This window comes from Mytilus trossulus, chromosome 2, assembly GCF_036588685.1.
Source record: "Mytilus trossulus isolate FHL-02 chromosome 2, PNRI_Mtr1.1.1.hap1, whole genome shotgun sequence".
In the NCBI taxonomy this organism is placed as follows: domain Eukaryota; kingdom Metazoa; phylum Mollusca; class Bivalvia; order Mytilida; family Mytilidae; genus Mytilus; species Mytilus trossulus.
Genome location: NC_086374.1, coordinates 30,857,643 through 30,874,195, shown reverse-complemented (window position 1 = coordinate 30,874,195; position 16,553 = coordinate 30,857,643). Strand labels below are relative to the sequence as shown.

The following is a 16,553-nucleotide window of genomic DNA, read 5'->3' as shown; positions in this document are numbered from 1 at the left end:
CATTATTCTAGGGGATTCTATATATCAATTATGAATGATATGCCGATCAATAAAAATGCAAATACTTTTTAAGTAAAATTCACCAATGGACATAAAACATACGTTGGCGAAAAAAGACAACACACATGATGACAATATAAAAAAACCAAGAGAAGACAAAAAGTCCATAAATCACTACATTTGTACACATTTGTGTCACAAGTTTATACATAAAATATTTTCTGTTTAATGAAGCTTAAAGGGTAAAATTTAATCATATATATAAACTTCAAACTTTAATAAGTCCATCGTGATAATAAAATGGGGTTCTGTTGCAGCTGTAAAATTCTTATTTAAACAGGAGTTGACATTCTCATTTTTTCCCGCTTTACAGTATATAAAGTCTATAATTTAAGAAACGATCAATGTAAAATCATTGGACATTTGAATTAACTTGTTCACAAAGGTTATCAGTCAAACACCTTTAAATCTTAAAATACTGTTTTGTCGGTATTAGTTGGTATACAAACACAAATAAGATGTGGAATGATTGCCAATGAGACAACTCTCCAAAAGAGTGTACACGACGAAGAAGTTTACAACTAAATCATGTCGTAAGGCCTTCAACAATGAACAACACATATACTGCAAAGACAACCATAAAAGCCCTGAAATAACAAATTTAAAACAATTCAAACGAGAAAACTAACGGCCGAATTGATGCACAAAACATTGAACGAAAACCAAAAACTATAAAGCAACACGCGACAACCGCTTAGTTACAGACTCATTGTTTGGGATTAGCACGTACATAATGTGACTAGGTTTTAATATAAAAATAGGAAAATGTGGTATGATGTTTGTTGGCGTCAAACCCTCTCCAAAATAGAGATGTTTTTACTTGCTGAAGCGGCACAATGAAGGGTGTTTCGTGGTTGCTTAATTTATGAAAATTTGTATAAATACAACCATTTTCGCCAACCTGAAACGAGTTACGCATCTTGACCCACCTTATCTATATTATTTAATGGTTAACGTCTAATCCTTTAATCATTTTTATTCATAGATAATTTATATCAGACATCGGCATAGAAAATAATACTCTTTAAACATGGTCTAACGCAACGATTGGTTGATTTTTTGTTATTAACTTACCGTTTTACCAACTTGATGATGTTTTCGTTGTTTTTTGCTTTAGCATAAATCGTCACTTTGGGTTTTTTTTCATTTGATTTGTTAACATTTCACCATGGCGTGGACTTTTATATCTTATGTAACAATATAGATTGTGTTCCTTTTGAAGTCGTACATTGACATTTAATTGCTTCCATCCACATTCTATGGTCACTGATATACAATTGTCTGCCTCATATCTGACTAACATCTAGAAATTGACAATGACAATAAAACTTTACGACAAAAGAGATGATTTCAGCTTCCCAATTGTGAACTATTCATTTCAATGTAGCAACATTCCAGCAGCGCCTGCATATGGAGTATTTATTCCCCAATAGGTACGATATGTCTGGGTTAGTATATCCTATCATGATGTCCTTGATAGATGATTACTACTCACAAGGAAGCTATTAAACTAAAAGTATCAAATGGTGAAGTTGAAATCATCCCTTGTAAATTTTACGGACGCCATCACGAGTTAGTTGACCGTTATGAAATAACCGTTTCACAGTTAATGTCGGATATATTACTTATGCCTTAACTAAAATACACTTCCTGTTCACGAATGTGACCTACCAAATAAGCTTTGGAATAAATTAAGCGACACCACGGGTGTCACATGTGAAAAAGGATCTGCTTATTCTTATGAAACACCTGAGATCACCCAAAGATTTTGGTGGGGTTCGTGTTGCTAAGCCTTTAGTTTTCTATGTTGTGTTTTCTGTACTATTATTTTTCTGTTTGTCTTTTTATTTTTAGACGTTGGCGTTGTCAGGTTTTTTTCTATCTATGAGTTTGACTCTCCCTCTGGTATATTTTGTCCCTAATTTTCTTATTAGCAATCATACCTCCTTATTTTAAACAAATTGATTTCCATGTATCTCTGTGTGTTGGTTTCAAAATACTTAGTAACCTATATCAAGCTTGAATATCACGATGCATGGTTATTTTAACTTTACTTTTACAATTAACCTAGTAAGCCATTTAATATAAATGCAAAAATAAAAATAACGCTTTTAAGATATTATCTTAGTACCCTGGTCATATATTGTAACAAATACCTATCTCATAAAATTAACATGATAACTTTAAACACTATGATCATGGTGTTAAAAATTATAATGCAATGAATTTTGAATATTCATCTTAAAGTTCAGTATCACCTTGCTCTATGTTACTGTCATTTAAATATGTAGATATGAATAAATTTTTATTTAAAAATACCAAGATATTAAAGTGCGAGTGACACACATAGTGTGCATTAAGTATTCTTTTAACGAATGTTAGTTTTAGAAGAAAAGGATGATAACTTATATTTGTCCGATTTCAGTAGGTCACAACAAAGCAAATATGACAAGACAATACGCATTCTATGTTTTTTATTATGTTTATTAAAATATGTATTTATTTCAGAAAAAAAGTCATGTATAACACTTTACATTAGACTGCTGGAAATTGATGCCATTTTTTTTTTTAATTTTTGGAATACACATTTACTTACATCTGCAATAAAAAAATGTAATCTTCAATTGTTATACAGTGTAAACGTAAGAGTTTGTGACCTTAATGTATCTCTTATTAATCCTTTACTTCTAATACGGTGTCGGGTCAAACGTGTAGGTGGAGATGGGAAAGTAAAATGTGTTTTGAAAAAACTGTAAAGAAACAATTATTAAAAGTTGAATTGTTTTTAAAGATAGAGAAAAGGCAAGAAGAGTAGGACATATTTTATGGTTAAAGTATTTATAATTGAATAAGATTGATATACATTTGTCAGTGTGTATTTCTTTTCTATCTGCCATAGTCTTGTCTATCCTTTGACTTACATGCATAATTTCTTTTAATAACACTGAAAATTTAACTGATTTCGATGATGAGGGTATCAACCTAGTCCAAATAATTATGACGTCTTGGAAGGCTATTTTAATTTTTTGCTTTGACGCTTTCTTGTGTCGATGTAAGGCGTCAAAGAAAAAAAATATGATAGCCTTTCAAGATGTCATAATTATTTGGACTAGTATCAACCATGATTCAGAAAAATTAAATAATAAAGTAACATATGCTTATTAGATTTAAAGACATTTAAATATAGTATATCCCGTTTAGTTCGAGTGGATGTCTGGTTAATGGCAGTAAGTGTGAGTTTTTTGTTGCTGTTTGTTATATCCTAAGTTGGTGATGTGTGATTTGGATGTCTTTGTCATAGTCTTTTTCTTTGTACATGAAATCATCGTATTATAAAAAGGCCTGTACAGTTTGAGATGTTGTAGGGTAAAAAGTATTCGCATGTACCGGATGACTATGGATTCGGGAATATTTTATGGTAAGACAACTGGCATTTACTTATCCGTTATTTTTAAAGTTCTAACTTACTAGAACTCATCGAGTGGTCAGAGTTTGTGATCAAAGAGGTCCAGGTAGCATCCTACCCATAGAAGAAACGTTAACACTTGTAATAAAAGAAGAACGAAAGATACCAGAGGGACAGTCGAACTCATAAATCGACAATAAACTGACAACGCCATGGCAAAAAATGAAAAGGACAAACAAACAAACAATGGTACGCATAACACAACATAGAAAACTAAAGAATACACAAAGAAAATCCCACCAAAAACTAAGGGTGATCTCAGGTGCTCAGGAAGGGTAAGCAGATCCTACTCCACATGTTGGACCCGTCGTATTGCTTAAGAGACAACAAATCCGGTAAATGGTCTAATTCGATAGGTCACATTTCTGAAAGGGAAGGGGGCTGTAGTTACGACGTAAAGAACATATCCGATATCATTTGTGAAACAGTTATTCCATAACGGTCAACCAACTCGTAATGGCGTCCGTAAAATTAACGAAGTGATGATTTCAACTTCACCATTTGGAACTATTGATGTAATAGCTTTCTTGTGAGCAACAACCCTCTATCAAGGAAATCATGATAGGATTTTTAGATTGCAGTCTCGTTGACGAATGAATTGCTGCGATATTTTTTAAGGTATTGTTAATATTCGAACTGTTCTCAACTAATAATGTCACTCATGCGTGGACCACATAATGTTGATGTTTTTTCGAACTTTATTGAATAAATAAAATAAGATGAATGTGCATACACAGACATCAAACTAAACAAGTTTTTTTTTATATTTTCCATCGTACTAGACAAAATATTCGTAAACGCTGGAAATTACAAATGTAGTTGTATATCAAAGGTAGCTGAACGGACGTTTGTACCATCAACATCATTGTACATAATGTGATGTATGATAAATCCATTAGTCGGCAAATGGTAAAATATAGGTTATTTGTTGATCTTTTAACTACCTAACATATAATGGTATAATGTGTAGTTTTAATTCTATAATTCATTTGTATAATAAATAGATAACTTTAATACACATCTATACGAAGAAGTGATATGGCTTTCTTTTTTATACGAATTAAGACTTTGATCATAAGCATTTTGTACAGTAAGTAAAATTATACCATTGTTATTGCTAATATATGTTATTTTTTGGAATGTTGGGTCCTCAATGCTCTTCAACTTCATACTTGTTTGGATCTTTTACTATTTTGATCTGAGCGTCACTGATGATTCTTGTGAATGCGAAACGCGCGTCTTGTGTATCAAAATTATAAGCTTGGTACCTTTGATATCTATTATTGTCATGTACAAAAATTCCGTTTCTATAGGACCTGATTTATACAGAAGTTTCAACAATGTCGTTGAGTAAATTCTGATTATATTTTCAATATATGGAAACATTATTTAAATCGTTGCATTAATGATCATTGGCGATTCAAGGGGTGTTAGAACCCCCATTCATTTTTTTTTCAAATTCTTTTTTTTTATATATATAATTTTTCTTATTTATATTAATGGTTTTCCTGCGGATGTTGAAAATTGCTGGGTCATCGCCCGAATAGTGTCCGTTTGAATAAGTTTGATAATTATATCTCTGAAATATAATAAATTTAATTTGCAATGTAAAGCTTGTGGCAGGCATTTTTCTTCCATTTTAAATTAGTTTGGTGCTTAAATTTACATGAGTTTATTTGTGATACTCGCGTAGAAAAAAACCAAGTCCACAATAAAAATTGTGCATTGTTGTTGGCTAAGAACAAGCTGTCAGTAACTGAATCTACTCTCAGGTCTTGTTGGGGTAACCGGTCGCATCGACTCCATGTGTTTGTTAGATGAAACAGCAATTCTATTTGTATCCATCTGATAATTTAAGCCTTTTTCAACAGATTTCTATAGTTTGTTCTTATGTGTTGAACTGTTACATCTATGTGTCAGGTAAGGGGAGGGTCGGTGCATTAAAACTAATTTAACACGCTTAATTTTGTATGTGCCTGTCAGAAGTCATGTGTATCAGTGGTAGTCGTTTGTTTTTCCTTCAGTATCTAGTACATGAAAATTGAAAAGTATTAAAACTGAAAATTGTCTAATAACACATCTTAAGATTTTTTTTGGTTAAATAATCTAAAATATTGTTTTTGAAGATCGCAGCTATCTTAAATTTCTGAAAGTTATCTTTTTCATTACTTTTATTTGTAGCACAATGGTTTGAAAACATGAGATCAACCACGTAAACTGCTATGTTTATTAATAATAAACCCTAATTTGAACTCTAGTTTCAGATGTGCGTTCAACAGTTTATTACTCGGAAAGTTTAGTCAGTTATTATGACGCCGAGTCTCACTGTGCAAGTGTTGGAGGAAGCATGCTTAAATATGGTCAGTTATTTATTGACACTGCAAACACCTGCCAAACCCTATTAGGGGGTATTTGGACTGGTACGCCGTTTTATAGAAAAGTGGGTAGGTACAAATTACATTAACGGTACCAATTCTCCTGCACCAGTTGCGCATTTAGACAATACATGCCTCTTCAGTGATGCTCGTTGCCAAAATATTTGAAATCCAAAGCTTACTAAATACATAATATTAATGTTATGTTGTGATCGGTATATTCAGTTACTAAAGTCTATTCAGAAGCATTAGTGGTTTTTGTTCAAACAATTTTTAAACGATCATATATTTTTTTGTTAGATAAAAGTTATTTTTGTTGTGCAGCTGTAGTGTACAAAAACAGTCTTACTAGGTGTTGTTTATAAATAAACCCATTATAGATTCCAGGTTAGAAAATTTGTATTTGCGCAAGACGTAAGTGGAAGAAGATTTATCGTATGCCTATATATTTTAAGATTAACTATACAAACTACCAAATTTTATCCAATGCAACTTTTCGTGGCGGTCAGTTTTTCTTGGTTGGGAAAGCCGCAATTCTCGATAAAACCACCGAATTTCGGTAGGATAACTGACAATTCTAGTCAATTAAGATTAAAGTCGAGCTCACCTACCACATGCTGGATTCAAAGTCACAACCTCAGTGTTTACAGGCTAGTGAAGAGTATATTCAGATAATGTGAATGTTGAGATTTTTGTCTTACGTTTTACAATTTCTTTGTCTCCTGTTATTTAATCATCTTACCATGACAAAATGAATAAAGGCAATAGTATACCGCTGTTCAAAACTCATAATTCGATTGAGAGAAAAACAAATCAGTGTTACAAACTGAAAATGAGGGAACCGCATCAAATATAAGAGAAGAGCACCGACACAACAGAAGCACACCATTAAAATGTAACACACACAGAAACGAACTAAAATATAACAATTGCTATTTTCCTGACTTGGTACAGGACATTCAAAAAAAATTATCTTAAAATGAGATTGAACCTGGTTTTGTGGCATCCCAAACTTTCGCTTTTAATGCAATGTTAAACATAAACAAACTACTTGCATAGTAAACTGGTATGGTTAACAGATATTGTATTGCAAGTTTTAACGAACTATTTTAATTTAAAAAGATGATGCTCAATGCAGAACTGGGATTTGGAACAAACAAACACAACCTGTAGAGCAAACATGGGATAAACATTTAGCTGGCTGTGCAGATTTTTGTACACATAATGAGTTTACATACTTTGGGATTACGGTTAGTATTGTAATTTTGTAAGTTTAGTATATGATCAAAACGTTTCAGTTAAAAAGTAGTATGAACATTTTATTTTATTTCATTTCATTTCTTTTTGCAGTAGTCTTGTTTATATACCAGTAATGAAATCTTGCTTTTGACGAAATGATCCAATAAAAGAACGTACAAAAACAAAATAAGCCAGAATTCAATTCTAGCCAATACATCGACGCCTTTCATAAGCAGTCTTGTACCACTTCATCATCAAACAACCATACAACAAAAACTAGAACTCCAAAATTAATACCTCAGTTTAAGAGCATGAGCACAGTGTCATGACTATGTGCTTTCCTTGTGTACTGTGGATCCAGGTTTTGTCGACGGATAGCAATTATTGTGGTGTTTTTTTGAGGGAACAGGTGAACAACGATTTTTTTTATTTGGCGATGTTCGTCTTTTCGTATCCTACAACTTGTACAGTTTGCTGGAAAATATTTAGAAACACTTAATTGACTTTAATGAGTGTATTAACCTCCTTTGCATTAACACAAATTAAGACTTTCAAAGAATTGTGTTACGGTCCTTAGCTTATTATGTATCCCTGGAAAATAAATTTGACGTCATTTCTTACCCAACCTTCTTTATAAGAACTTAAACATTGACTTTTTTTGTATTTCTTTTTTTCTCCGATAAATACAGTTAAAATGATTCTTTATCGATACTACAACAGTTTTATTCGAAATAGCATTTTAAACATTTAAAAAAGACTCTTACTAAATTGTATGGGAACATGCTTTGAACTTACTTAAAAACAAAATTTTTGAAAAACTAAGGCTTTTATACCTCAGGCATAGATTACCTTAGCTGTATTTGGCCAAACTTTTAGTAATTTTGGTTCTCAATGCTCTTCAACTTCGTACTTTATTTGGCCTTTTTAACTTTTTGGGATTCAAGCGTCACTGATGAGTCTTTTGTAGACGAAACGCGCGTCTGGCGTATAAACTAAGTTTAATCCTGGTGTCTATGTTGAGTTTATATATAACGATTACTGCACAATGCCAACAAAGTCATTAAAATAGGAATTGATGTTTCCAATATAGAGGCAACATTAATATTGTTTATAACGACATTGTCATTACTTAACGACTTTCGTTTACCGTGTCATTCTAATAAATGTGTTTACCTTGATATTGAATTCATAAAGAAAACTAACCTGAGTATATGCATACTGTATATTATTAAAAACATTTATGTAGTCTAGTTAATTATTTCCTAAGTATGTATTCGTAAGCAATATCTCACAGTATATAATGTTTGCAATGTAACAAAAGAACTAAATCGCATATTAATGGTATGACAGTTACTATAATGATGGTTATGTCTTTTAAAATGTTGAATTTCGGACGCAGTTTCTCTTCAATTAGCTTGATATACCAAAGAGATAATAAACTCATAAGTCGAATATAAACATTAAATAAACTCATCACAGATACCAGTACCAAATTTAGCATATACGTCAGACGCGCGTTTCGTCTACAAAAGACTCATAAGTGACGCTCGAATCCAAAAAAGTTAAAAAGGCCAAATAAAGTACGAAGTTGAAGAGCATTGAGGACCAAAATTCCTAAAAGTGACAAAAATATTTATAATACATAATTTCAGAGTAACATCTGTTACTGCTATGATGAAAGTCATTTTAATAATCTGGCCATAGTTGGTGACTGTCAAACAGAAGATTGTCCAGGAAATTGGCTCGAAACTTGTGGAGTTACTCCAAACCCTGTCGTTTACCAAAAACGTAAGTATAGTTGTCAATTCTATTTATGAGATATTAAATATCTTTTTCGAGCACATGAGTTCACATCCGGTTTTAAGTTAAGGTACAGATATGTTCATGTTTTACAGTCTTTTGTTTTCTGTGTAAGGTTTAAGGACAACTTTTTGTTTGTTTATTATCTTCCTTTGGACATGGTGTGGTCTTAATCTATCTGGTCTATTATGATTATACCATATACGATTTCGTAACCAAACGAAAAATACGTAAGATACGTTTATTTGATACTCGGTTATAATATATTTAACAGAAACAACATTTACATCACTTGAAACTTGCCGAAACGAAGATGTATGTGAAGCTATACAACACACTCGTTAAGCAATTAAGAAAATAATACATAGTAGTTTTTGTGGGATCTTTGTGTTGATTATTTAAGTCAAATGTTTCGTGTACTGATTCCTTTTTTTTGTGCTGTTACACAACCGTCGGTGTTGGGCTCCCGCAAGCATGTTTAGCACCGCTGATTCATACAAGTGAGAGGTTTATCTAGTTATCAAACCAAATTTAATCCACTATTTTCTACACAAGAGATGCCTGTACAAAGTCAGAAATATAACAGCTGTTATATGTTCGTTTGATGAGTTTTTGACTATGCCATTTGATTAGAGACTTTCCATTTTGTAATTTCATTGGAGTTCAGTAATTTTGTTAGTGTTGTTGTTAGATGGTTAAGCTATTACATTACGTTATTTTTTGGGCATACAGCTTTATGATAAGTTTGGTCAATATAAGTCATTGGGTTTCAAATACTTGGCTTTTAGCGTTCCTGATAAAGGAAAATCCAGAAAATCGCTTCGATTGCATGCATTTTATTCAACTTGTTGTTTTTATTTTTCACTGTAGGTGATATTTGTTTTTCATTTTTCGCGTTGTTGTTTTTTGTTTTGTTTAAATTAATCAGTCTATAGTTTTGTCATGTCAGGTTTTTGCTAGTTGATGAAGACATATTAGCTGCTAAATATTAGGTAATTTGGTTTTGGTGAAAAAAATCTTTAATAAATTATCTAGTTTAAGGTGAACATTCAATAGTTTACTGAGTTTCTTTCATAAAAAAATATTTATCTGGTCTATACTGATTGCACCATATATGATTTCGCAAATAAACGTAAAATACGTAAAATACGTTTATTGGATACTTGCTAATAATATATTTTACAGAAACAACGTTTACATCACTTGAATGTGTGACTGCATATATCTATGGTTTTGGAGTAGGACAATCATTAATAAAAGGAAGTTGTGCAGCTGAATTATCATATATATGCAGAGGTATTATTATATTAATTTGAAACAAATTAATTTCATTGATATTCTTACAGAATATGTTTCACCAATAAAGCGAATTGTGTTGATTTACCCATGTTTTACGTCTAAACATTACATCAGATGACAATTTGTAAAAAAAACAAATGTATTCATAGTTTTAGTCGTAAAATATCATCAACATGTTTAGTTGTTTGTCAACCCATGTGCATGTTTATCTAGAGATATATCTATTTGTAAATGTATATTTTCTCTGTGACTATGACACGTAGTTTATGAGAATAATGTTCATTAATTCTGTTGGTTTCTCTGGTGAACCTAACAAAAGAGGGACGAAAGATACCAAAGGGACAGTCAAACTCATAAATCTAAATATGAGCGTCACTGATGAGTCTTATGTAGACGAAACGCGCATCTGGCGAACTAAATTATAATCCTGGTACTTTTGATAACTATTTGCTTAAGATTCTACATTAGTGCTAGACTTAAGACAGTTGGAAGGCCATTAAAACACTTTTTAGAAATGCCTTCAAAAACCAAATAATCCGAAAAATAATGGTAATTCTAAATAAGTCAGCTTATTTCGTCGTAGAAAAAGAGTTTTGAATTTAAAAATGACCATACAAATGAATGTTGACTCTTGTGTTTGTGAAACCGTCGGGCATGTCAATCGGCATTTGTATTGACCCGGTTGTTTCAAAAATTAAAAAAAATCCCAGGATTTATCATTTGGTGTGCAAGGCGACGATTGTTATCGGACTCCATACACTCATCAGTCAAGCTCTAAAGGATTTGGGACGCCAAATCACCTACGCAATTGAAAGGAATCGAATAGAATTGAAAACTTAAATAAAATGATACGAAATCAGGTTAATGCCATTTATGTTTGGAGCAAGTAATAACTTTGGGTACAAAATTAACCGTTCTTTTTTTGTGTGTTTGAAATTTGTATAAATTTTATATGTATTTCAGTTGGTGATTCAAATGACATTAAATGTACGTTTGATGATCTTCCGGTAACGACAGAACAACATCAACAGCAGACATCTTTAATTATCTCTACTACTGAAATACCTACAACGGTTGCAAAAGATACACAAGAGAGTTCTAAATTCCTTGACTGGACATCAACGATGGATCACAACACTGTTGCATCCAGTATGAAATTTACAAATGTGGAAACAATTCATTCAACGGTGGATGCAACAGATACATTCTCCATTGCTGTAAAAAGTAGTACGAACAATCCGCATTCCACTGATACTTTTACGGTATTAACATCATATGCAGATGATACCTCAACAAAAGTTACGATGTCTTCTTCAAATTCTTTGTCAATAACTGAAAGCCAATATGTAACGTCAAGTCAATCCACAACAATAACAGAAAGAAATGCATATGATTCACAAATAACTACAGAAGCTATATCTTCACAAATAACTACAGAAGCTATATCTTCACAAAATACAGCTCATTTAACTGATATTGCTCATTCAACAAACCATGCAACATTAATAAAAGAAGTATCTTCCTCTGCAACGCCAAATGAATTACAAGTAAACAAAAAAGTAGCTTTAGCTGATAGTCCGAGCAAAAATTATCAAGGTAAACCATATTTTCCGAGGGCGTCTTTCATGAACTATTTTGTTTATTGTTCGTATTTTTTTTTAGCATACACCTAAGGTGTATTAAAAGTCGTAGGTCTATTAAAAAGAAGATATCACTAAGGCTAAAATTAAATTTGAAAATACAATCGTCCACAAATACTGTAAACTATTTTATTTTTTGTGAGAAATTTATTTTCGCGACTTTTGCGTGCAGAAAAATAACGCGAGTATAGGAAACTTGGATAATTCTTTATCTATCTACATCAAGTAAATTTGAGAATTGTGAAATTAAATCGCCGCGAAATCGACTAGAAAAAGCTAAACGCATAATCAAGTTTTACGTATATGGTTTACAGTCTCTATAATTAGAAGTCCGAATAACGTGAACTCTTACAAAAAAAGGTTTAACTCGAAGGTGTTCAATAGTTTCTGTTCCACTAGTTATATCTGCTCACAGATCTCATCAAATACTGTTAGCAAGGAGTTAACTTTTATTGGCAATATCGCACAAGATCTTCGTTCGTTCCTTTCTGTCACTTGTTTTTCGTTAATTTGGTTTTTTTATGAATTAGGCCGTAAGGTTTCTCAATTTCATTGTTTATGCCGGGGCCTTTTTTTAAACGACTATTGTATTGAGTTTTCCCATTGTTTAAAGCCGTATGGTTGCCTATAATTGATTATACCATTTCATTTTATCTTTGATGTATAGTTGTATCATTTGCAATCATATCACATCTTATTATCTTTATTTTGGTAGTGGTTTTGCAAGATAGTTGAAAACTTAGGCAAATTTTGAGTTTCTTCTATCGCTATAAAATTAATTTTTGATATCATTAAGTTTTTTAATGACTATGGCGATTGACTGTTAAATATCATGAAATAATATGAACCAAACACTAATCAATATCCGTTATTACTTTACTCTAAATTTATCAATTGTAATGACTATCAAGTTCTGTTCTAACAAGCAGTTGACATATCCATATTCCATTGCGCGGAATGTACAGCAACATTCAATTAGTCCCATCGCACAAAATGTAAATTTAGAAGTTGATTGTCATTTTTTTCTTGTCCAGCTTTTCCTCATATATAGTTACCAATAAAAAGAATATTCCTAGCCAAATAATCCTGGTCGAAAGGTGGAATTTCTTTTCTATATTGTAACCATCAGGTCCTCGATGTTGATAACAAATATATGTTCTGCAATTAAGAAAAAGATCAAAAGCAATCCAACGGATTACTATGCTCAAACTGGACACGCAATATAAAGATTTAACTGCTTTTGTTTGATTGACAATTTGTATCACATGAAAACCATGTGAATAAGCATGCGAGTACCAGAAACACTTTTAAAATATGAACCCAACCAAAAATATGAACCCTCACATTATAGATTTCAAATGAGAAGAGATCTCTTTTTCATTGTTAAACAGCTGAAACATATATAAAAGGGCAGAAACCATGGTTATTTTTAAACCATGCCAATGTTATCTTCATAGGGATTGGAGAATATTACGATGGAACTGTCCTGTGATAAAAGTTTCAAAAAAACACTTTTACGAGCAAACTTTGTAAATCCTATGTAGAGTTATTTAAAAAGGCACAATTATAATATTTGACACCAGAGCTCAATGAATTCAACCCGTGTAGAGTACATTAACCAGAGAAATTCTGAACTCGATATGACAGATTTTTTTATTTTTTTTATCGTGCAATGTAAAAGAAAATGATTTAAATATTGCTGTACACAATAAACTTATTTTGAAATTAATAGTAAAACTTTTTTTTTCATTTTTTTTTCAGTTATGATCAGTGGTTCAATGATTGGTGTGGGAATTCTCATGTTTACTATTCTTATATTTGTGTTGCTGTTTAAAGCTTGGTATGTAATCCTATTTAAGAGTAACATTATCTGTACATGTACAAATGATTCACAGGGAAAATGCAATATGAATAAATAAACGTTTTTTTTTAATAATACATCACAAACTTGTTGTCAATCCAACACACATTTAAAAGTCATTCATTGGTGGTGATCCTTAAACTGGGGATGAAAAAGAGACACCGAGAAATTATCAATGAGCAGCACTCCAAAATCAAAAACAACAAATTGACATATACAGAACAAAGTGCATGAACATCTTTTTTTTTTCAATAAATACGTCACAATCATTATAAACTAAATCATATTCATCTTTAAATTTACATTTTTCTGTAAGAAAAGGAACTATCTCTTACTGATATGTAACTTTTATGTCAAAAGCTGGGGGAAACGTATTGGGTCAGTATTTCAACTGGTCAATGTGCTGTGAAAATAAAACTTTAAAAGTTTGATCCAACATGCAGTGATGAAAAGTATTGCACTTTACTGTAGTTGGACTATCTTCATTGTAAAAATTAGAATGCAAGATTAGTTATGGTGTAAAATGCTGCTCAACTAAAAATCAGACATTTTTTTATTTGGACAATTTGGTACCTAAACGAAAAAGTCTTAAACATTCCAGGTTTACATAAAAAAAATCTAATCACGGAATACTGATATTTTAGGCACCAAAATATTGAGTAGAACACTTTTAATAAATGTGAACTAGCCCATTTGAATTTGAAAATGTGAATTTAGATAAACACCCATTCAAATGATGACATATATAAATCCAAATATAAATATTATTTCAACTTTTTTAAATGTTCCAGACAAACAAAATCATATTTCAATTTTACGTCTAAGGCACAGCTTATGCAATTTAACTTTCTCAGAAGTTATTGCGAACCGAATTATACCTTAACATATATTCACCTGATAGTTACCTGTCCATTTTAACTTTTGGCCGTTCATTTGTCCCATTGAACAAATACAACAGGTATTGTTCTCTGTATATTTTATTCACTGGGACCTTCAAATACCTTCATATTTCTTCTAAAAGTAATATATCACTCATTGACTAATTTACCTGAGTAAAAGGTTTATCTGCTAAATTCATGTTTTACTTGGTCAATTGGACAATAGAATTGCCAAAAGTTTAAATGGACAGGTAACTATCAGGTTAGTCTATGGTAAGGTATAATTGGGTTTGCAATAAGTTTCATAATGAAACATATAAATACATCGTTATTGTCATTACAATTGGCAGATTGTATAGGGTCCAAAACTGTTGTGAATAAACTAAAGTGATTGCTAAAGATATGCCAACATCTATCTACAGCACCACAATTAGTAATTGGTAAAGCCATAACGCTATAAATTAAAACCATCAATAATAAATGCATGTATAAAAAAGCATGTTAACAGTGTCAGAGACAAATTTATTACAAACTTTAAGTCTCAGAATAGTTGATAGACATCTTTATAAAACAACTTTAAAGAAATACTCGCATGTGGCATGTTTAAAAAAAAATACCTTAAAAGAACGTATATATACTTCAAATGAATTTGAACCATAAAAATTAATAATACCTATAATTGTTATCTTTACAGCTACCGAAAGCAAGCCAAAGGAAAGAGATTTGTCAAACAGGAGAACTACCTTTCGTCACAACAAGAGAATTCATCCTACCACAGTGATTCAAAAATATTTGCAAATATGTACAATTTTTCGGACGGAGTAAATCCTTTTGAACAGTACAAACATACATATTACTCATCTGATTATTCTGTTTATTAATTGTTAAGTCTAGCTATGCGTCAAAGCCGAAGCGATTGTGTTTAACCTTTCTTTTTATTTTTCGGGTCGACGGAATAGTCAAGGTGTTAATTAACTCAGAAGTGTTGTTTCTTGTGCCGGCTGCATTAACAAAATGTTGACGTTTGTTTTTTTTTTTGTTTTTTTTTTGTGGAAAACGGTTAATTGTTTCTCAATAACATTTTGTATGAAATGAAGTAGTATTTACACATTTTGTTTTTGTTAATTTTTTTTTGTGACGCCCCTCAATAATACTAAGAAGTCTTTTGACTTTGAAACGTTTAAATGTTTTTGTTTGTGATTTGTCACAGAAAATACGAGCCTATTGAACCAGTCAATAAAGAGCAAACAAATATAAGGTATTAGAAATAGTAAACATTCCATAACTAAAAAATAAGAACTTTTTGATACATGTTTATATTCATCTTTCCAAGTAGCAAATAAAAGAAAACCTCCTTTTATACAATATTGCAAATTGTGTTATTTGGACTAGACCAGACATTGAATCGAACTTAATCTCCAAATGTCACAAGATAATGAGTCAGCTACACTGTACCCACCAATGTTAATAGGACGAGATGTCAACAAAAAAAATGTCACCGTATTGCTGTCAGCAAAGATTAAAACGTATATAGCCAGCTGAAAAAAACAAATTCTAGAATAGCATTATGTTGATCAACTTGATAGAGAATACAAACGGCAAGATTTAAGTAAGAAACGATAAATGAAAACAAATACTTTGGCAGACGGCAACCAACAGCAACCTTTGAATTGCAGGCTCATATATAACTCGGGTGGATTAAACATGTGAGGTCGTATTCTTAGTCTTAGATAGTGCTGTGATAGCATAATATAAGAACACGTTTTACTCTAATAAAAAAAGATTTGGTATGATTGTTAATGAGACAACTCTTCAAATGAGACCAAATGACACAGGAATTAACAACTTTATGTCACCATATTGCCTTCAACAATGAACAAAACTCATACCACAGCTATCAAAGGCTCCAAAATAAACAAATGTTAAACAATTCAA

The 16,553-nt window shown here is 31.6% G+C and overlaps 1 protein-coding gene across 1 annotated transcript; it reads left to right on the top strand.

The window, feature by feature from the left end:
* Positions 1-5,790: 5,790 nt before the first annotated feature.
* On the top strand, positions 5,791-15,945 carry LOC134705712 (uncharacterized). The gene is made up of 7 exons (XM_063564433.1): positions 5,791-5,970; positions 7,024-7,151; positions 8,793-8,928; positions 10,126-10,236; positions 11,203-11,835; positions 13,641-13,719; positions 15,313-15,945. Exons 1-7 carry the CDS (start codon positions 5,874-5,876, stop codon positions 15,497-15,499), a joined length of 1,371 nt encoding a protein of 456 aa, XP_063420503.1. The 5' UTR covers positions 5,791-5,873; the 3' UTR covers positions 15,500-15,945.
* The last annotated feature ends 608 nt before the right edge of the window (positions 15,946-16,553 follow it).